The sequence below is a fragment of the Oncorhynchus nerka genome, linkage group LG26 (genome assembly GCF_034236695.1).
Source record: "Oncorhynchus nerka isolate Pitt River linkage group LG26, Oner_Uvic_2.0, whole genome shotgun sequence".
In the NCBI taxonomy this organism is placed as follows: Eukaryota; Metazoa; Chordata; class Actinopteri; order Salmoniformes; family Salmonidae; genus Oncorhynchus; species Oncorhynchus nerka.
Window position 1 is genome coordinate 871,241 of NC_088421.1, and position 20,819 is coordinate 892,059.

The 20,819-nt window shown below is 43.9% G+C and overlaps 1 protein-coding gene across 1 annotated transcript in view; it reads left to right on the forward strand.

The window, feature by feature from the left end:
* The window catches only part of sez6l2 (seizure related 6 homolog (mouse)-like 2), a 62,242-nt gene that overhangs the window by 15,624 nt on the left and 25,799 nt on the right, over positions 1-20,819 (forward strand). The window contains exons 4-8 of the mRNA XM_029635204.2: positions 1,114-1,329; positions 1,465-1,598; positions 5,941-6,133; positions 6,453-6,638; positions 6,919-7,102. Coding sequence (XP_029491064.1) covers positions 1,114-1,329; positions 1,465-1,598; positions 5,941-6,133; positions 6,453-6,638; positions 6,919-7,102 — 913 coding nt within the window. The remainder of the gene's footprint in view (positions 1-1,113; positions 1,330-1,464; positions 1,599-5,940; positions 6,134-6,452; positions 6,639-6,918; positions 7,103-20,819) is intronic.

A 20,819-nucleotide genomic window follows, 5' to 3' on the forward strand; every position in this document is an offset into this window, starting at 1 on the left:
TGGTCAGCTATGGTCACGTAGGAGGGAGAAGAGGTCCGATTGTGGTCCCAATCGCACACTCAGGGATCCCACCTGGCAGCTGATGAACTCCGGAAGTCCCCGACGTCTACATCCCCGAGAAGATCCGAGCTTACCAGAGTCCCTCCAAGAGCCTTAGGAGACTGCCGATTCACCTCTTCCCGAGCCGATGTAGCTCGGTAGGTTTAGGCTGTCTCCAGCCGAATACGTACCAGACGTGAGACCCAGAGCTGTTTGTATTGCGGTATTGCCGGTAATTTTGTGTACCCTAAAGCATATTTACTTTAGTGTCTTATTGCAAACAGGATGCATGTTTTGGAATCGTTTTTGTACTTACTCCGCAATAATCATCTAAGTGACAGAGTAAAAAGAAATAGGCCTGTACAGAATTCAAATAGTGTTTCTATGGGCTATAGTAGTAATGGGCTATAGTAGTAGTATTTAGATTTTAAAACAATTCCATATGTTAGCTTAGTAGAATCCCCCCTCCATTTTGACATTATGGAGTATTGTGTATTGGCCAGTGAATATCTCAATGTATTAATTTTAATTTCAGACTGTAGCACAACATTCAAAAGGCACTCGCACATCTGAGCAATCTTATTTGCAGGTGCATGGCAACAATTGAACAAGATGAAGGAAGAAGGAAACCGCACACTGCTCTTGATAGTATCACTGATCTTTAATAAGTTTACGTATCGGCCTCACAGCCTTTGTCAGAGCTTTTGTGAATTTTTTCAAAAGCCCCACCCACATCCATTCCACACATCGAAGGGGGTTGGAGGCAAAGGAAAAACAAATAAGTGCTACCAAATATAGCAATATGCATTTCATAAATATTACAAAAGTGTATAAATAAGACGTATGAAACACGTCTGGAAAACCACAATGAGGACATAGCAAGTTTTCATTATATCAGTGATACTATCAAGAGCAGTGTACAGTTTCCTTTTTCCTTCAGACTGTAACACAACAAAATGTAGAAAAAGTAAAGAGGTGTGAATACTTTCTGGAAATTGATCCAACTACAAAAGAGGGTTTCCGCGTTCCGCTAGTTGCCAATCTCTGGTTTAAACACTCTTGCCTTGATTGCAGGTACAACCACCAACCCTACTCAGGCTGTACCACAGCTTGGGCAGACTGAGCCTGCAGCCACTGTGATGCTACCAGGGGTGCTAACTACGGCCCTGACCTCATCGCCTCCAGTTAGCCTATCAGGAGCAGGGAAAACTGTAACATCATCACCCACAGAGGAGGAGACGACAACCACTTTGATCACCACAACCACCATCACCACGGTGCACATGCCGGGTAAATGCATTGTGTGATTGCAAGCCTTAACAAGCCTAACATGTTAGGATGATGGTAGCGTTTCATAGGCATTACTTCCATAGGGTTGAGATATTTGTGCATTTTCATTCAAGTGTCCTGACTTTCTCTCTCCAGTGCAGTGCAATGCCAGTCTCTCTGGGATGGAGGGCATTGTGGAGTCTCCAGATCCTCTCTCCTCATCCCCTTACTCTCCTCTGGAGTGCACCTACAGCATCACAGTGTATCCAGGTTATGGAGTGGAAATTCAGGTGAGTCACCGTTAGTCATCATCATCATACCACTATTGTTTATTTTTTTATTATTTGCACACAAGAAAAATGACAAAGCAATGGGATTAGAGTTTAAGAAGCAAGTGAAAAGTGCACATATGGGAAAGGGTCTGGAAAGGCTCCTTGATGTTGTAGGCACAAAGCGTCTAATGAAGGGGGCTGTGCTTTTATACTGATTGGTTCTCTTGTGGCTTTCTCACTCAAACAACCACATGGACAGCCAAAAATCAAATTTTGGTTTTCATGAATTTTTACGATATAGCCCGTGTTGACTTTGTGACTCTAGTGGAAAACGCTTATCAAGCACATAGGCTTGAAAATCACAGCGCCAGTTTAAGCACCACCTTCTCCCAATTCTAATTTGTCAAAATAATCCATGAAGAAAACCCAGAACCAGGAACTACTCCAGTGTTGCCAATTTAGCAACCTTTTCAGTATATTGAGTGACTTTTCAGACCCCTCCAACAACTTTTAGTGGTAAAAAAATTCAAGCAAGAAATGCAGTTACTTTTCGGGCTGCCTTCAGGGAGTTTGACACTGAGGAATTCTATGGTTTTGATAGCATTTAGCTAGTCTTGCTAATACCAGCCTCTCTACGTCCTTAATGCGAGAGTCTGGAACGGCTGCTTTGATGTGTCGGCAAGAAGCGACCATAATGAAGGGGCTGTGCCCTCAAGACTTCAAAGCAGCATCCTACGCTGGTAGGATATCCCCGTTTTGAATTTAGTCATGATCTATTGTTTTACATAGGACCGCTTAAGCCCCTCCGCTTCCAGGATAAGCAAACACAGTAGCAAACACAGTAGCTAGCTTGCACAAACTTTCAGAGTTCGGACATCATTTGCCGCTAATCCATTTTATATTTTTGTATTCTTTATTTATTCACGGAAAGCCCATTGAGAGCCATGGTCGAAGGAGACCATGGTCTCAATGGGTTTTCCCTGAATTAACTGATGACCTAGTAACGGAGTGCTGTAACTGTTTTTCATAAATGTTGAGTTTTGTATTGATTGCTGTTTTGTTTGACATTGTGTTGGTTGTTGTATTGTTGTTATCAGGACCCCCTTGCGAAGGAGCAAAGGGGTCCACCACTACCACATATCTACAGTACAAAATCCATGTGTATGTGTCTGTATAGCGTGTGTCTTTGCCTATTTATGTGTTGCTTCACAGTCACATTTCAGCTTTTTTTCTTTCATCACATTCCCAGTGGGTCAGAAGTTTACATACACGCAATTAGTGTTTGGTAGCATTGCCTTTTAAATTGTTTAACTTGGGTCAAACGTTTTGGGTAGCCTTCCACAAGCTTCCCACAATAAGTTGGGTGAATTTTGGCCCATTCCTCCTGACAGAGCTGTTGTAATTGAGTCAGGTTTGTAGATCTTGCTCACATATGTTTTTCAGTTCTGCCCACACTTTTTCTATTAGATTGAGGTCAGGGCTTTGTGATGCCCACTCCAATACCTTGACTTTGTTGTCCTTAAGCCATTTTGCCACAACTTTGGAACTTTGGGTCATTGTCCATTTGGAAGAACCATTTGCCACCAAGCTTTAACTTCCTGACTGATGTCTTGAGATGTTGCTTCAATATATCAACATAATGTTTTGTCCTCATGATGCCATCTATTTTGTGAAGAGCACCAGTCCTTCCTACAGCAAAGCACCCCCACAACATGATGCTGCCACCCCAGTGCTTCACGGTTGGGATGGTGTTCTTCGGCTTGCAAGCCTCACATTTTTCCTCCAAACAAAACGATGGTCATTATGGCCAAACATTATGGCCAAACAGTATTATTTTTAAGTAACTGCATTTCATCAGACCAGAGGACATTTCTCCAAAAAGGACGATCTTTGTCCCCATGTGCAGTTGCAAACCGTAGTCTGGCTTTTTTTATGGCGGTTTGGAGCAGTGGCTTCTTCCTTGCTGAGCGGCCTTTCAGGTTATGTCGATATAGGACTCGTTTTACTGTGGATATAGATACTTTTGTACTGGTTTCCTCCAGCATCTTAACAAGGTCCTTTGTTGTTGTTCTGAGATTGATTTGCACTTTTCGCACCAAAGTACATTAATCTCTAGGAGACAGTACGAGTCTCCTTCTTGAGCAGTATGACGGCTGCGTGGTCCCATGGTGTTTATACTTGTACAGATGAACATGCATTTGGAGATTGCTCCCAAGGAGGAACCATACTTGTGGAGGTCCACAATTTTTTTTCTGAGGTCTTGGCTGATTTCTTTTGATGTCATGATGTCAATCAACGAGGCACTGAGTTTGAAGGTAGGCCTTGAAATATATCCACAGTTACACCTCCAATTGACTCAAATGATGTCAATTAGCCTATCAGAAGCTTCTAAAAACATGACATTATTTTCTGGAATTTTCCAAACTTCTGACCCACTGGAATTGTGATACAATGAATTATAAGTTGGACAACAAACAATTGTTGGACAAATTACTTGTGTCATGCACAAAGTAAATGTCCTAACCGACTTGCCACAACTATAGTTTGTTAACAAGACATTTGTGGAGGGGTTGAAAAACTAGTTTTAATGACTCCAACCTAAATGTATGTAAAGTTCTGTCTTCAACTGTATGTGCTGAGAGAAGGACAGTGCACCGTCTAGCCATACTCCCAAGTACTTGTATGAGGGGACTACCAACAGCTCTAATCCCTGAGGTAGTAATGACACCTGTGGTAAGAGGGACGTTCTTCTTACTAAATCACGACCAATGTTTTGGAGGTGTTCAGAACAAGGTTAAGGGTAGGGAAAGCTTATTGGACACTAAGAAAGCTTTGTTGTAGAGTATTTAACACAAAATCCAGGGAGGGGCAGGCTGAGTATACGACTATCATCTGCATATAAATGGATGAGAGAGCTTCCTAATGCCTGAGCTAGGTTGTTGATGTAAATTGAGAAGAGCGTGGGGCCTAGGATTGAACCTTGGGTTACTCCCGTGGTTATTGGCAGTGGCTGAGACAGCAGATTTTCTGACTTTCTACACTGCACTTTTTGAGAGGTAGTTAGCAAACCAGGCCAAAGCCCCCTCAGAGACACAAACACTCGACACAAGAATGGAATGGTCTACCGTATCAAAGCTTTGGGCAAGTCAATAAAAATAGTAGCACAATATTGCTTAGAATCAAGGGCAATGGTGGCATCATTGAGGAATATTAAGGTTGCAGTGACACATCCATAACCTGAGCGGAAACCAGATTGATTACCAGAGATAATACTATAGACATCAAGAAAGCCAGTCAGTTGATTATTGAGAAGTTTTTCAACACTTTTGATAAACAGGGCAAAATAGAAACAGTTAGGATCAGCTTAATCTCCCCCTTTAAATGAAGGATGAACTGTGGCTGCCTTCCAAGCAATGGGAACCTCCCCAGAAAGGAGAGACAGGTTAAAATGTTTGGAGATAGGCTTGGCGATGATAGGGGCAACAACCTTAAAGAAGAAAGGGTCTAAACCAACTGACGCAGATGTTTTTTGGGGGTGAAGTTTAAGAAGCTCCTTTATCACCTCGGACTCAATGACTGCCTGCAGTGATAAACTTTATAGCGGGGCAGGGGAAAAAGAGGGAGAAACATCGGGGATAGTCACATTAGAAGGGGTGGGAGATAAGGAAATGTTGGACAGGCAAGGAGGCATGGCTGAGTCAAATAGGAATCCTGACTTAATGAAGTGGTGATTAAAGAGCTCAGCCATGTGCTTCTTGTCAGTAACAACCACATCATCAACATTAAGGGACATGGGCAGCTGTGAGGAAGAGGGTTTATTCTCCAGGTCTTTAACCGTTTTCCAGAACTTCTTGGGGTTAGACCCACAGAGAGAGAACTGCTCCTTAAGGTAACTAACTTTGGCCTTCCCGGGTAACCTGACTGCACTTATTTCTCATTTGCCTGTACGATAGCTAGTCAGCCTGATTATGCGTGTGCCAAGCCTTTCTCCAAATTCAATTCTTGAGGTGGAGTAACTCTGCAAGATCACGGTCGAACAAGGGCTGAACCTGTTTTTAATTCTCATTTTTACCAATACCATTACCATTGAAAATATCAAAAAATAAGGTCCAAGCATCTTCTACTGGGGTAGAAGAGAAAGAAAAGTAGGTGGGCTTGGATTCCCCAGCTACCTGTTTGCTCAGAGTAGTCCTCTGCAAGCAAACAGTTGCGGTATACATAATGTGAAATCCATTCGAAATTGTGGAGAACCAGTTTTGAATAATGTAAACATGGTGGTTGGCAACCAGTGTTCAGCGTTTCTACCCCTCAATGATTCCTAAATGAGTCACTAGATGTCCACCATCTCCCCTCTCCCCAGGTGAAGAAAGTGAAACTGTCCAAGGACGAGTCCCTGACTATCCTTGGCTACGGAGGGACGGGACCAGAACTCTTAGCCAATGAGACCCTAATGAGTGAGGGTCAGGTAATTCGAAGCTCAACCAATCAGGTGCAGATTTACTACCGCAGTCTCCGGCAGACCGATCATGGCATGTTCAGCCTACACTATCAAGGTAAATTCAGAGGGGCATCTTTTCTTTTTCCACTAAAATATTTTTGAGTCAATAAAATGTTCTTATAAGGGTGCTGTCCACAACAACGAGGGGAAGCACACCATAACTAGAGGTTATTATTTTAGTTTAAAAAAAATAAAAAAATGAAACAAAGACATCTCATATTTCACATGAATGATCAAGGTATTCCATCCCAGTGAGCGCTTTGAGTGTGATGGTTTGTTCACATGTCATCCTGCCTTGTTTTGTGCAATTAATCTGTAGCTCTCGCTCTTTCCTCCATGTCTCTCACTCCCTTAATCTGTCCTACATGCAACAGCCTTCCTCCTCTCCTGCTCATTCCCTCTTTCTCCTGGGGGGGGGGGTGTGACAGTAACGGACATCCACCCCGGAGGCCAGGCCCACTTCCACTGTGACCCTGGCTTCCAGGTCAGGGGCCACGAGGTAGCCACCTGCTTGAACATGACTCAACCTCATTGGAGCTCTCCTGAACCTCAGTGTGTGGGTCAGTGTCCGCTACCTTCTGACTGTAGAATCTTTGACCATGTCAATATGATTCAACAATTGTCTGGCCTGCACAGAAAATGTGTATCTGAAACGTACAATGTAGCTTTGTTGTGGCCAGTATGGGTACTGTGAGCTCATGAGAAATTGTTTGTCCACGGAAGGCCCCACATCTCACACAGTTGAGGGAAGTGTTGATGTTTCTGTGGCTGGCCCCAATGCCAGTGTCCACACACATTGTGTATAACTGATGACTCTTGATTGTTCTTCCCAAATGTCAGCTGTGTCATGTGGAGGGTGGATCCGAAATGCGACCGTGGGTAGAATCTTCTCTCCGCCTCCTCCATCTGCGAGTAACCACAGCAATGGCAATAATCTGAGCTGCCATTGGCTACTGGAGGCCAAGGAGGGACACAGGCTTCACCTCCACTTTGAGAGGGTTGCGCTGGACGAGGATGATGATAAGTAAGTTAAGATGTTAAATGGGTAATCTGAGATTGCTACATCAATTTCTTTACTTTTAAATTCATGATATATACCTTTTAATCCTTGAAAAATATAATTTATAAATGCATCATGAGCTTCAACTGTCTTACCCCATCAGCACCCAAAATATGACCTTGTTTTTACTTCTATGTAATTGTAAACAAACACTGTATAACATCAAAACATGTAGAAGTCTCATGGATGGTCAGTCTATGAATTTGAGAGTGGTTACATTTCTCCAGCCCCATCCCTCAGCTATTTACCAAATCAGTGGCAGGGTGACAGCGGTGTTATTGTTTAAACTGCAGATTCAGCTGCTCAATTCTACATGAATAATGTAAAACTATTTTGATTTGTTGAACACTTCTTTTGGTTACTACATGATTCCATATGTGTTATTTCATAGTTTTGATGTCTTCACTATTATTCTACAATGTAGAAAATAGTAAAAATAAAGAAAAACCCTTGAATGAGTAGGTGTTGTAAAACCTCTGACCGGTACTGTAAGTATTCAGACCCTTTACTATGAGACTCGAAAATGAGCTGAGGTGCTTCCTGTTCCCATTGATCGTCCTTGAGATGTTTCTACAACTTGATTGGAGTCCACCTGTGGTAAATTCTATTGATTAGACATGATTTGGAAAGGCACACACTTGTCTATATAAGGTCCAACTGTTGACAGTGCATATCAGAGTAAATACCAGGCCATGAGGTCGAAGGAATTATCCATAGAGCGGATTGTGTTGAGGCACAGATCTGGGAAAGGGTACCAAAAAATGCCTGCAGCATTGAAGGTCCCCAAGAAAACAGTGGCCTCCATCGTTCTTAAATATAAGAAGTTTGGATCCACCAAGACTCTTCCTAGAGCTGGCCACCCGGCCACACTGAGCAATTGGGGGAAAAGGGCCTTGGTCAGGGAGGTGACCTAGAACCCGATGGTAACTCTGACAGAGCTCCAGAGTTCCTCTGTGGAAATCATCTCAGCAGCACTCAATCAAATCAGACCTTTTTGGTAGAGTGGACAGGCGGATGCCACGCCTCAGTAAAAGGCGCATGACAGCCCGACTCTCAGGCCATGAGAAACTAGATTTTCTGGTCTGATGAAACCAAGATTTAACTTTTTTGGCCTGAATGCCAAGCATCACATCTGGAGGAAACATGGCACCATCACCATGGTGAAGCGTGGTAGTGGCAGAATCATGCTGTGGGGATGTTTTTCAGCGGCAGGTACTGTGAGACTACCAGGATCGAGGCAAAGACAAACGGAGCAAAGTACAGAGAGATCCTTGATGAAAACCTGCTGTAGACCTCTTAGGACCTGAGACTAGGGTGAAGGTTCAACTTCCAACAGGACAACGACCCTAAGCACACAGCCAAGACAACACAGGAGTGGCTTTGGAACAAGTCTCTAAATGTCCTTGAGTGGCCCAGCCAAAGCCCAAACATCTCTGGAGAGACCTGAACATAGCTGTGCAGCAACTCTCCCCATCCAACCTGACAGAGCTTGAGAGGATCTGCAGAGAAGAATGGGAGAAACTCCCCAAATACAGGTGTGCCAAGCTTGTAGCGTCATACCCAAGAAGACTTGAGGCTGTAATCGCTGGCAAAGGTGATTGCTGAGTAAAGGGTCTGAATACTTATGCACATTTAATATCAGTTAGGGGAGGGTTTTGCCGGCAGGGATGTCCTTGTCGGGGCGGCAGGGTAGCCTAGTGGTTAGAGCGTTGGATTAGTAACCGAAAGGTTGCAAGTTCATATCCCCGAGCTGACAAGGTACAAATCTGTCGTTCTGCCCCTGAACAGGCAGTTAACCCACTGTTCCTAGGCAATCATTAAAAATAAGAATTTGTTCTTAACTGACTTGCCTAGTTAAATAAAGGTAAAATAAAAAAATAAAAATTGCGCACTAGCGACTTCTGTGGCAGGCCGGGCATAGTGCATGCTGACACGGTCGCCAGGTGTACGGTGTTTCCTCCGACATATTGGTTCAGCTGGCTTAAGTGGGCATTGTTTCAAGAAGCAGTGCGGCTTGGTTCGGTTGTGTTTCATAGGACGCACGGCTCTCGACCTTCACCTCTCCCGAGTCCGTACGGGAGTTGCAGTGATGAGACAAGACTGTTGCTACCAATTGGATACCACGAAATTGGGGAGAAATGGGGTAAAAAAATGCAAATAAATAAGATTGATGAGGGAAAAAACTATTTAATCAATTTTAGATTAAGATTGCAACCTAACAAAATGTGGAAAAAGTCTGTATAATTTCCAAAGGCACTGTACTCCTCCGCACGTATTTTGATACTGTTCAAGTTGTTTTGTGTTTTTGTCTCCCTCTAATTCCTGATTTAGGTTTTGACTATTGTCTAGCACAATAGCAAATTCCTGCTTCTGTTCATCTAATCTATGTGCACGCTCTTCGGATATCCCCAGTTTTTAATTCATTGCCTCGTTCTTGTCTACTGCATTTTACATCAAATCAAATTTATTTATATAGCCCTTCGTACATCAGCTGATATCTCAAAGTGCTGTACAGAAACCCAGCCTAAAACCCCAAACAGCAAACAATGCAGGTGTAAAAGCACGGTGGCTAGGAAAAACTCCCTAGAAAGGCCAAAACCTAGGAAGAAACCTAGAGAGGAACCAGGCTATGTGGGGTGGCCAGTCCTCTTCTGGCTGTGCCGGGTAGAGATTATAACAGAACATGACCAAGATGTTCAAATGTTCATAAATGACCAGCATGGTCGAATAATAATAAGGCAGAACAGTTGAAACTGGAGCAGCAGCACAGTCAGGTGGACTGGGGACAGCAAGGAGTCATCATGTCAGGTAGTCCTGGGGCACGGTCCTAGGGCTCAGGTCCTCCGAGAGAGAGAAAGAAAGAGAGAATTAGAGAGAGCATATGTGGGGTGGCCAGTCCTCTTCTGGCTGTGCCGGGTGGAGATTATAACAGAACGTGGCCAAGATGTTCAAATGTTCATAAATGACCAGCATGGTTGAATAATAGTAAGGCAGAACAGTTGAAACTGGAGCAGCAGCATGGCCAGGTGGACTGGGGACAGCAAGGAGTCATCATGTCAGGTAGTCCTGGGACATGGTCCTAGGGCCCAGGCCAGTTGAAACTGGAGCAGCAGCATGGCCAGGTGGACTGGGGACAGCAAGGAGTCATCATGTCAGGTAGTCCTGGGGCATGGTCCTAGGGCTCAGGTCCTCCGAGAGAGAGAAAGAAAGAGAGAAGGAGAGAATTAGAGAACGCACACTTAGATTCACACAGGACACCGAATAGGACAGGAGAAGTACTCCAGATATAACAAACTGACCCTAGCCCCGACACATAAACTAATGCAGCATAAATACTGGAGGCTGAGACAGGAGGGGTCAGGAGACACTGTGGCCCCATCCGAGGACACCCCGGACAGGGCCAAACAGGAAGGATATAACCCTACCCACTTTGCCAAAGCACAGCCCCCACACCACTAGAGGGATATCTTCAACCACCAACTTACCATCCTGAGACAAGGCCGAGTATAGCCCACAAAGATCTCCGCCACGGCACAACCCAAGGGGGGCGCCAACCCAGACAGGCCGACCACAACAGTGAATCAACCCACCCAGGTGACGCACCCCCCAGGGACGGCATGAGAGAGCCCCAGTAAGCCAGTGACTCAGCCCCGTAACAGGGTAGAGGCAGAGAATCCCAGTGGAAAGAGGGGAATCGGCCAGGCAGAGACAGCAAGGGCGGTTCGTTGCTCCAGAGCCTTTCCGTTCACCTTCCCACTCCTGGGCCAGACTACACTCAATCATATGACCCACTGAAGAGATGAGTCTTCAGTAAAGACTTAAAGGTTGAGACCGAGTTTGCGTCTCTGACATGGGTAGGCAGACCGTTCCATAAAAATGGAGCTCTATAGGAGAAAGCCCTGCCTCCAGCTGTTTGCTTAGAAATTCTAGGGACAATTAGGAGGCCTGCGTCTTGTGACCGTAGCGTACGTGTAGGTATGTACGGCAGGTCCAAATCAGAGAGATAGGTAGGAGCAAGCCCATGTAATGCTTTGTAGGTTAGCAGTAAAACCTTGAAATCAGCCCTTGCTTTGACAGGAAGCCAGTGTAGAGAGGCTAGCACTGGAGTAATATGATCAAATTTTTGGTTCTAGTCAGGATTCTAGCAGCCGTATTCAGCACTAACTGAAGTTTATTTAGTGCTTTATCCGGGTAGCCGGAAAATAGAGCATTGCAGTAGTCTAACCTAGAAGTGACAAAAGCATGGATTAATTTTTCTGCATCATTTTTGGACAGAAAGTTTCTGATTTTTGCAATGTTACGTAGATGGAAAAAAGCTGTCCTCGAAATGGTCTTGATATGTTCTTCAAAAGAGAGATCAGGGTCCAGAGTAACGCCGAGGTCCTTCACAGTTTTATTTGAGACGACTGTACAACCATTAAGATTAATTGTCAGATTCAACAGAAGATCTCTTTGTTTCTTGGGACCTAGAACAAGCATCTCTGTTTTGTCCGAGTTTAATAGTAGAAAGTTTGCAGCCATCCACTTCCTTATGTCTGAAACACATGCTTCTAGCGAGGGCAATTTTGGGGCTTCACCATGTTTCATTGAAATGTACAGCTGTGTGTCATCCGCATAGCAGTGAAAGTTTACATTATGTTTTCGAATAACATCCCCAAGAGGTAAAATATATAGTGAAAACAATAGTGGTCCTAAAACAGAACCTTGAGGAACACCGAAATTTACAGTTGATTTGTCAGAGGACAAACCATTCACAGAGACAAACTGATATCTTTCCGACAGATAAGATCTAAACCAGGCCAGAAAATGTCCGTGTAGACCAATTTGGGTTTCCAATCTCTCCAAAAGAATGTGGTGATCGATGGTATCAAAAGCAGCACTAAGGTCTAGGAGCACGAGGACAGATGCAGAGCCTCGGTCCGTTGCCATTAAAATGTCATTTACCACCTTCACAAGTGCCGTCTCAGTGCTATGATGGGGTCTAAAACCAGACTGAAGCATTTCGTATACATTGTTTGTCTTCAGGAAGGCAGTGAGTTGCTGCGCAACAGCCTTCTCTAAAATTTTTGAGAGGAATGGAAGATTCGATATAGGCCGATAGTTTTTTATATTTTCTGGGTCAAGGTTTGGCTTTTTCAAGAGAGGCTTTATTACTGCCACTTTTAGTGAGTTTGGTACACATCCAGTGGATAGAGAGCCGTTTATTATGTTCAACATAGGAGGGCCAAGCACAGGAAGCAGCTCTTTCAGTAGTTTAGTTGGAATAGGGTCCAGTATGCAGCTTGAAGGTTTAGAGGCCATGATTATTTTCATCATTGTGTCAAGAGATATAGTACTAAAAGACTTGAGCGTCTCTCTTGATCCTAGGTCCTGGCAGAGTTGTGCAGACTCAGGACAACTGAGGTTTGGAGGAATACGCAGGTTTAAAGAGGAGTCCGTAATTTGCTTTCTAATAATCATAATCTTTTCCTCAAAGAAGTTCATGAATTTATCACTGCTAAAGTGAAAGTCATCCTCTCTTGGGGAATGCTGCTTTTTAGTTAGCTTTGCGACAGTATCAAAAAGGAATTTCGGATTGTTCTTATTTTCCTCAATTAAGTTAGAAAAATAGGATGATCGAGCAGCAGTAAGGGCTCTTCGGTACTGCACGGTACCGTCCTTCCAAGCTAGTCGGAAGACTTCCAGTTTGGTGTGGCGCCATTTCCGTTCCAATTTTCTGGAAGCTTGCTTCAGAGCTCAGGTATTTTCTGTGTACCAGGAGCTAGTTTCTTATGAGACATTTTTTAGTTTTTAGGGGTGCAACTGCATCTAGGGTATTGCGCAAGGTTAAATTGAGATACTCAGTTAGGTGGTTAACGGATTTTTGTCCTCTGGCGTCCTTGGGTAGGCAGAGGGAGTCTGGAAGGGCATCAAGGAATCTTTGTGTTGTCTGTGAATTTATAGCACGACTTTTGATGTTCCTTGGTTGGGGTCTGAGCAGATTATTTGTTGCAATTGCAAACGTAATAAAATGGTGGTCCGATAGTCCAGGATTATGAGGAAAAACATTAAGATCCACAACATTTATTCCATGGGACAAAACTAGGTCCAGCGTATGACTGTGACAGTGAGTGGGTCCAGAGACATGTTGGACAAAACCCACTGAGTCGATGATGGCTCCGAAAGCCTTTTGGAGTGGGTCTGTGGACTTTTCCATATGAATATTAAAGTCACCAAAGATTAGAATATTATCTGCAATGACTACAAGGTCCGATAGGAATTCAGGGAACTCAGTGAGAAACGCTGTATATGGCCCAGGAGGCCTGTAAACAGTAGCTATAAAAAGTGATTGAGTAGGCATAGATTTCATGACTAGAAGCTCAAAAGACGAAAACGTCATTTTTTTTTTGTAAATTGAAATTTGCTATCGTAAATGTTAGCAACACCTCCGTCTTTGCGGGATGCACGGGGGATATGGTCACTAGTGTAGCCAGGAGGTGAGGCCTCATTTAACACAGTAAATTCATCAGGCTTAAGCCATGTTTCAGTCAGGCCAATCACATCAAGATTATGATCAGTGATTAGTTCATTGACTATAATTGCCTTTGAAGTAAGGGATCTAACATTAAGTAGCCCTATTTTGAGAAGTGAGGTATCATGATCTCTTTCAGTAATGACAGGAATGGAGGTGGTCTTTATCCTAGTGAGATTGCTAAGGCGAACACCGCCATGTTTAGTTTTGCCCAACCTAGGTCGAGGCACAGACACGGTCTCAATGGTGATAGCTGAGCTGACTACACTGACTATGCTAGTGGCAGACTCCACTATGCTGGCAGGCTGGCTAATAGCCTGCTGCCTGGCCTGCACCCTATTTCATTGTGGAGCTAGAGGAGTTAGAGCCCTGTCTATGTTGGTAGATAAGATGAGAGCACCCCTCCAGCTAGGATGGAGTCCGTCACTCCTCAGCAGGTCAGGCTTGGTCCTGTTTGTGGGTGAGTCCCAGAAAGAGGGCCAATTATCTACAAATTCTATCTTTTGGGAGGGGCAGAAAACAGTTTTCAACCAGCGATTGAGTTGTGAGACTCTGCTGTAGAGCTCATCACTCCCCCTAACTGGGAGGGGGCCAGATCGCAGGTCTCTATTTTTCTCTTTTTCCATTTTCATCCGCTGCTGATAAAATGCCATGGTTAGGATGCCTGCATCTTGTGGTCTGGACTGTTCCAGTATTCCACACTACTATTGCATCCACACCCTCGTCTGGTTTTAAACTTCCTATCTACGCGATAATATGGACCAATTTTGTCCAATTTTGAATATTTTTCCCACCATTTATTTGGTTATTGATGCTGGTCATATGCCTTTTTTAGTGTATCTAATGCTTTGGTAACATTGTCCCCTTCTACCCCTCCCACTCCGGGAGTCTCCTGGACTCTAGAAGCCATATGTTATTTTTGTCACGCTGTATAATGATAGGAGACAGGTGCAGGAATACGTAATAGGGGTTGGTTTTGTTTCTCCATCCAAAATAAAGTACGTCATGAAAATGATGGGGACGAAGCCCAAAACAAACACGTACTGTATATATATAACACAGGGATGTAACCCAAATAAAAGAGTGAGGTGTAAACCACTGACCTAAAAACTCTAGTGCACAAACACGTAGCATGAAAGCCGATACAACAGAGCACAGGTACTCACAAGACCAATGGACATGGGACAATCGACAAGGACAATGGGGAACAGAGGGCACTTATATACACATACTAATCAGGGGGAATGGGATCCAGGTGTGCGTAATGAGACAAGACAGTCTGGGGTTGGTGGTAATGAATCTAGTTTAGTGACGTCTAGAAGGCCGGTGACTTAGACCTCCGGAGCTGGTGAACGGAATGAGCAGCATTACCAGGGGATCCGTGACAATTATTGACTGTGTCACCCCCCAATCTGTTAAGTAGTAACAGCTTAGCATGTGATTGGGTTTTAAGTCCAATTTCTCAACATAAAATACCACTGTTCCCAACACTCCTCATTACCAAAATTACTCACAGTTGTCCTCCTATTTCCACCTAATCTGTCATGGTTCTCCAGCCCCAATATGGCGTGGATCAACCTCTCTCTTTATTGCTACAGTTACTACAGACGAATCATGTCAAACATTCATACACACACACCCTACAGCCTCACGGCCACCTCGGCTGGGTTTTCACCCCCCTTTTGGGTCTAGCAGGAAATTAACCCTACCCAGGATTTACCCCCTAGAATTTACCCTGCTCAGTGCTTACCTTCCGGGACATACCCTATGCTTTATGGTGCTCGCAGGAACCAACCCACTCGGGATTTACCCCCTAGGACTTACCCTCCGGAGGGACTACCCTGCTCAGGCTTACCTTCCTAGACTTACCTCATACCATGAATCTACAACCAGTCATTATATAATGAGACTACTGAATGAGCTCAGGCATTCAAGGTCTGTGTCATATTATTGTTCAGCCTACGACTTTCATCTCCACAAGATGTTGGAATGATCGTAACAGGTGTAGGAACTGTGCTTACCTTGATTCGGACTTTCCAGTTCTACTGTAAATCGTGGTGAATCCTGCCGACAACACCAACTGTCGTCTGCAGAATCTAACGGACTAGTCAAAGCTCAAACCAAGTTTATTCACCCAATGGGTCAAACAGCTGAAAAGACAACAACAGGTTTCCGCCAGCACAAGTATTTATACCCTACTATTAGGCGCATTCTCCTCCTTGCACATCTAGACAGCCAATACAACTCTGTTGCTAGGCAGGAAGTTATGTGATGTGTGTAATAAAACTGTTCCTTCTCACTTCATCTGACCTGACCTGACCTTGGCCTACGTTCCTCACTAATCCACAGCTATCCAGCCTTATCAGTGAACACAACCAAGTGATTGCCTTTTCCCTCACTCAGTAACTTTCCAGACCGCTAGTTTTTATCCACCCTCCATTGACCCCACCATATACATTCCTTATACATGTACAGTGGGGCAAAAAAAGTATTTAGTCAGCCACCAATTGTGCAAGTTCTCCCACTTAAAAAGATGAGAGAGGCCTGTAATTTTCATCACAGGTACACTTCAACTATGACAGACAAAATGAGAAAAAAAATCCAGAAAATCACATTGTAAGATTTTTTATGAATTTATTTGCAAATTATGGTGGAAAATAAGTATTTGGTCAATAACAAAAGTTTATCTCAATACTTTGTTATATACCCTTTCTTGGCAATGACAGAGGTCAAACGTTTTCTGTAAGTCTTTTGACAAGGTTTTCACACACTGTTGCTGGTATTTTGGCCCATTCCTCCATGCAGATCTCCTCTAGAGCAGTGGTGTTTTGGGGCTGTTGCTGGGCAACACAGACTTTCAACCCCCTCCAAAGATTTTCTATGGGGTTGAAATCTGGAGACTGGCTAGGCCACTCCAGGACCTTGAAATGCTTCTTACGAAGCCACTCTTTCGTTGCCCGGGCGGTGTGTTTGGGATCATTGTCATGCTGAAAGACCCAGCCACGTTTCATCTTCAATGCCCTTGCTGATGGAAGGAGGTTTTCACTCAAAATCTCACGATACCTGGCCCCATTCATTCTTTCCTTTACATGGATCAGTCGTCCTGGTCCCTTTGCAGAAAAACAGCCCCAACGCATGATGTTTCCACCCCCATGCTTCACAGTAGGTATGGTGTTCTTTGGATGCAACTCAGCATTCTTTGTCCTCCAAACACGACGAGTTGAGTTTTTACCAAAAAGTTCCATTTTGGTTTCATCTGACCATATGACATTCTCCCAATCTTCTTCTAGATCATCCAAAGGCTTTCTAGCAAACTTCAGACGGGCCTGGACATGTACTGGCTTAAGCAGGGTGTAGCATGTGTAGCTACCATGTTGTCATGTTTTGTTGCTACCATGCTGTGTTGTCATGTTGTCATTGTCATGTTTTCATGTGTTGTCCTCGGCCTCTCTTTATGTAGTGTTGTGTTGTCTCTCTTGTCGTGATGTGTGTTTTGTCCTATATTTATATATTTATTTTAAATTTTTAATCCCAGCCCCCATCCTGCAGGAAGCCTTTTGTCTTTTGGTAGGCCGTCATTGTAAATAATAATTTGTTCTTTACTGACTTGCCTAGTTCAATAAAGGTTCAATTAAATAAATAGATATGTCAGTCACTGACAGTCACTCAATTAGCCATGTCAGCTAACAATTTTTTGATTGGTAAGTTAGTCTAGCCAGCTATCTAACCTTGTTGAATGTTGACCAGGCATGCAGGGCACGTGCCCAGGGCCCTGACCTACAGTGGGGCCCAATTGATTGTATTAGTAACTCTCATTCAGATATCATATTAACATGGCATAAGTCATGGAATTTTGTGGAATTGCAGGAAATGAGTTATTAAAAGTGAACATTTTCTCTCTAAACTGTAGCAAAATGTGTAGAAGTGCAAAAAACCTGCTTTAACACTGCAGCATTTCTCTAAGCCCCATGACAAAATGTGTAGAATTGCCAGAAATGTACTTTAAAAAAAATCTCTCCACCGTCAAGATGGGGCCAGTAAAATGTTTTGCCCGAGAGGTGGTGGGGCCACCCAAGCAAATCTCACTTAGGGCCCCCAAAAAACTAGGGCCCTTTCTACTGGTATAATGCATTTAGTTAAGAGAGTTAACTACTCTAACTGCACAGATTGATTGCACAAATCAGTTGACTGATCAGTTGACTTGTAAATTATTTTCAAGAAGAGAGACACTGAAGCCCAGCTAGCCTGTTTCAAATGGAGGTCGCTAAACAAATGTTTTCAACGCTGCAGGAACTGTGTTGATGGGAGTGTTGCCGCCATGTTGTCTCTCCACAGCCGACTGGCCGGTGCCCTGCAGTGATTCCTCCCTGAAGGGGTTTCCACCTTCCCTGGAGAATAGAGATAGTAGGATGATTTTGGATGACTTAGTGGATGTTCCTATTCTTGACCCTACTGAGCAGCCATGGAGGCACGTCACTCGCCGTGAAAGTTGAAAGCAGCAGCCTTTGACAATAGGGGCCTCCTTGGCAGTGGTAAGCCCGGACCGGATACATACTTCAAACAGCTTCACCACCCTGGATCCAAAGGTTCCGGCGCCTTTGTCCCTGGGGACTTCCACTTTGAGATCAGATGCGGCGGTACCTGCATCTTCGTCCCATGTTCTGTCTTTCTCTCTGGTGGCTTCTACCTCGGTTTCAGATCTTCAGAGCTCCCACCTTCATTGGGCCATGAGGGTATCTGGGCGAAAGAAAGTCCGGACCGCCTCAGCCATTTCACCAGCTTTCATCATCGGTAGCTCTATGGTGAGAAACATATCGGTTCCCGGGGAAAAAACCCTGTGCTATCCCAGAGCATGAGTACAGGACATTATGAGGCTCTCTCCTACCATTCTCCGACAGCTGTTGGGGGCTGATGCTGTCGTAGTCCATGTTGGATTAAATGGCATTAGGAGGGCTAGCTTGGAACTGCTGAAAATGGATTTTGAAGAACTGATTCTGGCTCTGAAAGATTCCAAAAAGCGGCCAGTTATTTCAGGCCCGAAGCCATCACTGGGCCACGGCTGTGAAAGATTCAGCAGGCTACTGTTATTACACATCTGGCTAAAATACTACTGTAGATCTGTTGCATAGCTTTTATAGATAACTTTGACACCTTTTGGAAACAGAAGATGCTCTACAGGAATGACATGAGTCCATCCAAATCATCTTGGCTCCTGGACTCTGCCCACGGATTTCAAGGCTGCATTTAGACAATGACTTATCAGTAACTAAGCCCTGCTCAGATAATCCCTACCATTGTGTTGCTGAGTTATCGTAGTGCTCTTGCAAATGTGCATTGTCCCAGGGGCGTTGGCAGTCATAATATGAGTAACCTAATTTATGTCCTTCTAACTCCCTTCAATGTCTCTGTCAATCCTACAGCTATTGTATGCATTAATCATGCGCCTATGAACCTGAGGTATACTGTTAGCACTGAGGCGGATTGCCCTAGTAGGAAGTCCACTGTGTGCAGCTCACCTTGCATTATCAGCTCAAACATAAATATCACTGTCATCTCTACCACTGATAAGCCGCCCAGTAACGCAATAAAAAAAACAAGAATTCCAGAAAAGTGCTAAAAATAGCCCACATTAAACTGGTACATTCAGACTAGTCTTGGGAGGTTTATGGGCGTTAAGGACAAAACAACCGACAAGTACACTTCTGTTCAAAAGTTTGTTGTCACTTGGAAATGTCCTTGTTTTTGAAAGAAAAGCAATATTTCTGTCCATTAAAATAACATAAAATTGATCAAATTTGTGTAGATGTTGTTAATGTTGTAGCCGGAAACGGCAGATTTTTTATGGAATATCTACATAGGCTTACAGAGGCCCATTATCAGCAACCAACACTCCTGTGTTCCAATGGCACGTTGTGTTTGCTAATCCAAGTTTATAATTTTAAAAGGCTAATTTATCATTAGACAACCTTTTTGTAATTATGTTAGCACAGCTGAAAACTGTTGTACTGATTAAAGAAGCAATACAACTTGCCTTCTTTAGACTAGTTGAGTATCTGGAGCATTTGTGGGTTCGATTACAGGCTCAAAATGGCCAGAAACAAATAACTTTCTTCTGAAACTCGTCAATCTATTCTTGTTCTGAGAAATGAAGACTATTCCATGCGAGAAATTGCCAAGAAACTGAAAATCTCGTACAACTTTGTGTACTACTCCCTTCACAGAACAGCGCAAGCTGTCACTAACCAAACTGTTCAGACGCTACATACATTTTTTTGTTATGCGAATTAGCATTCCCCCAGTCTAGCCAAACACCTAGGTATTTGTAGTTGTCCACATATTCTAAGTTTGAACCATCCAGAGTAGTGATGCTGGACGGGCAGGTGGGCAGGTACGGGCAGCAATCGGTTGAAGAGTATGCATTTAGTTTTACTTGCATTTAAGAGCCGTTGGAGGCCACGGAAGGAGAGTTGTATGGCATTGAAGCTCGTCTGTAGATGAGTTAACACAGTGTCCAAAGAAGGGCCAGAATGGTGTCGTATGCGTAGAGGTGGAACAGAGAATCACCAGCAGCAAGAGCGACATCATTGATGTATATAGAGAATAGAGTCAGCCCGAGAATTGAACCCTGTGGCACCCCCATAGAGACTGCCAAAGGTTTGGACAACAGGACCTCTGATTTGACACACTGAACTCTATCAAAGAACTATTACTTGCCTAGAGAGTTCTCAGCTATACTTTTCGTGGTTGTTTATTTACCACCACAGACAGATGCTGGGCACTAAGACCGCACTCAGTGCAAACAGGAAACCACTCACCCAGAGGCGGCGCTCCTAGTGGCCGGATACTTTAATGCAGGGAAACTTAAATCAGTTCTACCAAATCTCTATCAGCATGTTAAATGTGCAACCAGAGGGAAAAATTCTAGACCAACTTTACTCCACACACAGATACGCGTACAAAGCTCTCCCTCGCCCTCCATTTGGTAAATCTGACCATAGTTCTATTCTCCTGATTCCTACTTACAAGCAAAAAAATTAAGCGGGTAGCACCAGTGACTCGGTCTATAAAAAAATGGTCAGATGAAGCAGATGCTAAACTACAGGACTGCTTTTCTATCACAGACTGGAACATGTTCCAGGACTCTTCCGATGACATTGAGGAATACACCAC